Source organism: Fukomys damarensis, unplaced genomic scaffold (assembly GCF_012274545.1).
Source record: "Fukomys damarensis isolate Sample0158 unplaced genomic scaffold, DMR_v1.0_HiC HiC_scaffold_19, whole genome shotgun sequence".
Taxonomy (NCBI): Eukaryota; Metazoa; Chordata; class Mammalia; order Rodentia; family Bathyergidae; genus Fukomys; species Fukomys damarensis.
This window is the reverse complement of record NW_022900931.1, coordinates 65478188-65480573: the sequence shown is the minus strand read 5'-3', so window position 1 is coordinate 65480573 and position 2386 is coordinate 65478188. Positions and strand designations below refer to the sequence as shown.

Below are 2386 nucleotides of genomic sequence, written 5' to 3'. Positions count from 1 at the left end.
GGCGGGAGCAGGCTGACCCACCTGCGGCCTCTTGATGCGCGTGTAGGAAAGCAGCGCCTCCACGTAGGGCTGCTGCAGCGCCTCCACGCGGCCCGGCTCCTGCACGTTGGGGCGGTCGGCGGAGAAGATGTTGATGGCTATGAGCAGGGCATACTCGGCGTCGTCCAGGCCCAGCCGCCGCATGGCCCGCGAGAACTCGAAGATGGGGTTGATGAACTCCACCTGCAGGCCTGGGAAGCCACGGGGAGCTAGGAGTCAGCTTCCCCTGCCGGCGCCCGACCTGCTCATCCTCCCGGCCCTGTGTTCCAGACCTGCGGGCGGCGCCCAAACTGCGCTCCCACCGTCCTCACGCCCTGGCCTTGCAGGCAGCACCTCCCCAGTCCAGGGGACCCCGATGGGGCTTAGGTTGGGTCGCCTGCGTGTGCCTGGCCCGGGCCTCGCACTGCTCTGAGTGGAGCTCACTCCGACTCACTCATCAAACACTGAGGCACCTCTGGTGCCACAGGGCAGGCCCAGCTTGTAGAGGCTCGGGCGTGAAGCAGATGACAAGGCCACCAGGGAGTAGCCAGCCTGTCAGAGGGCAAGGAACAGCATGGCAGTGGGGCCACGGAGGCCTGTTTTGCAGGGCCCAGACCATGGGCAGGAAGTGACCAGTCGCAAGCTGCCCCAGTGGCCCTACTGCAGGGTTACACAGACCACGAGACTTTCAGCCTTCAAATGGAAGCTCCTGGGCATGCCAGAGGACAGGGCCACCCTCGTCCCAGGTGAGGGAACAGTAAGTAGAGAGACCCCGGAAGCACGCTTGACGGTTCAAATGCAAGTGAGAAGGCCAGTGCTCAAGGGGAACGAGGCAGGCACTGAGGGCAGAGAAGGAACAAGGCCAAGCCTTTGTGGGCCGCGGTGAGGCCTGGCTCTGCTCCCGGGACCATGGGAGCGACAGAAAGTCCTAGCAGAGAGGCACCCACTGACATGACTGCTGACAGCACCCCTTGGATGGCTGTGGGAAGAGGTGCTGGAGGGGCACTGGGTAGCAGTGGAGGAAGTGGGAAAGGGTGGGATTCCCAGCCCCTCTCCAGCCCCTCTCCAGCCCCTCTCCAGCCCCATGTCCTCCCTGGGCTTCTCGTGGTTCTGTAAAACCCTCCAGCTGCTCCCCATGCCGGGCCTTTGCCTACGCCAGAGCTCTCCCCAGAGTCCCCCTGTGAGCTCAGGAGAGGGTCCACAGGGGGCCCATTCCGGTGGGGGACGAAGGCAGGGCGAGGAGGACATGCCGGAGGGGAAGCAGAGTGTGCCCAGAGCCCAGCTGCACTACAGCACCGTGGCAGCTGGCCCGGTCCCTGCGTCACCTGCCCAGCTAAGGGGACCCGCCCAGAGGGGGAGGCCATGGCTTCTAGAATGACGCTGCTCTGGCTCTCAGGTTGGCTCCACCGGGAGGAGGTAGCTGAGGTCCGGGAACCAGCACACCCTCTCTGGACCCCGGCCCAGTGACCTGCACGGTGGAAGTCGTCCTTGCTGTAGGTGAAGTCCTTCAGGAAGGTGATGCACTCCGTCTCATGGTTGTAGCGCCGGGCCGTCTCCAGCAGCATGATCTGGGGACAGCACAGTGGTCCGCCCCAGCAGCAGTCAGGGCCACACTCTGGCTTGCTGTTTGGCCTGTTCACTGCCCTAGGCGGAGACTTGGAGGGAGCCTTGCATGCAGCAGGCACTGAATATGTAGTATGTATTCACTGGCTCAGCGGTCACACCCGAGTTCTGAAGTAGCCCCTCTGCCCCATCCTCCACTGCTCTCAGCCTCTTCCCCTTTCTCCTTGGCCCCGGGAGGGCGACTCTGACCGTCCTGGTCAGTCTGGCTGCTCCCCTGGAATGTCCCCTCCAGGGTAACAGCTGCTCTCGCCCCTCACTCTGCTGCCACCCTCTGTCTCACTGCAATCTCAGGCGTTCCTGTGGGCAGAGGGGAGGGCGGCCCGGCGGTTACCTCGATGGTGGACGCCTTCAGGAGGGCGATTTGGTCCTCGCGGCCCAGCTGCAGGAAGCCAGGCACCTGCTTGGCGAAGTCCACGATCTCCTGGACCGAGATGATGGCCAGCTCCGTGAAGTGGGCGAAGCGCTGCTGGCGGGCATCGCGGGACTGCGGGTCTGCACCCAGGGGCCAGGGCTGGGACACAGAAGGCCGGGCTCGATGGTGGACGCCTTCAGGAGGGCGATTTGGTCCTCGCGGCCCAGCTGCAGGAAGCCAGGCACCTGCTTGGCGAAGTCCACGATCTCCTGGACCGAGATGATGGCCAGCTCCGTGAAGTGGGCGAAGCGCTGCTGGCGGGCATCGCGGGACTGCGGGTCTGCACCCAGGGGCCAGGGCTGGGACACAGAAGGCCGGGGGCCGCGGCCGGCC

The 2386-nt window shown here is 65.1% G+C and overlaps 1 protein-coding gene across 1 annotated transcript in view; it reads right to left on the bottom strand.

Annotated features, from left to right (window-relative positions):
* The window catches only part of Nr1h2 (nuclear receptor subfamily 1 group H member 2), a 4396-nt gene that overhangs the window by 612 nt on the left and 1398 nt on the right, over positions 1-2386 (bottom strand). Inside the window, exons 4-7 of the mRNA XM_033766025.1 lie at positions 2239-2333; positions 1973-2152; positions 1487-1586; positions 22-230 (exon numbers count right to left, since the gene is read on the bottom strand). Coding sequence (XP_033621916.1) covers positions 22-230; positions 1487-1586; positions 1973-2152; positions 2239-2333 — 584 coding nt within the window. The remainder of the gene's footprint in view (positions 1-21; positions 231-1486; positions 1587-1972; positions 2153-2238; positions 2334-2386) is intronic.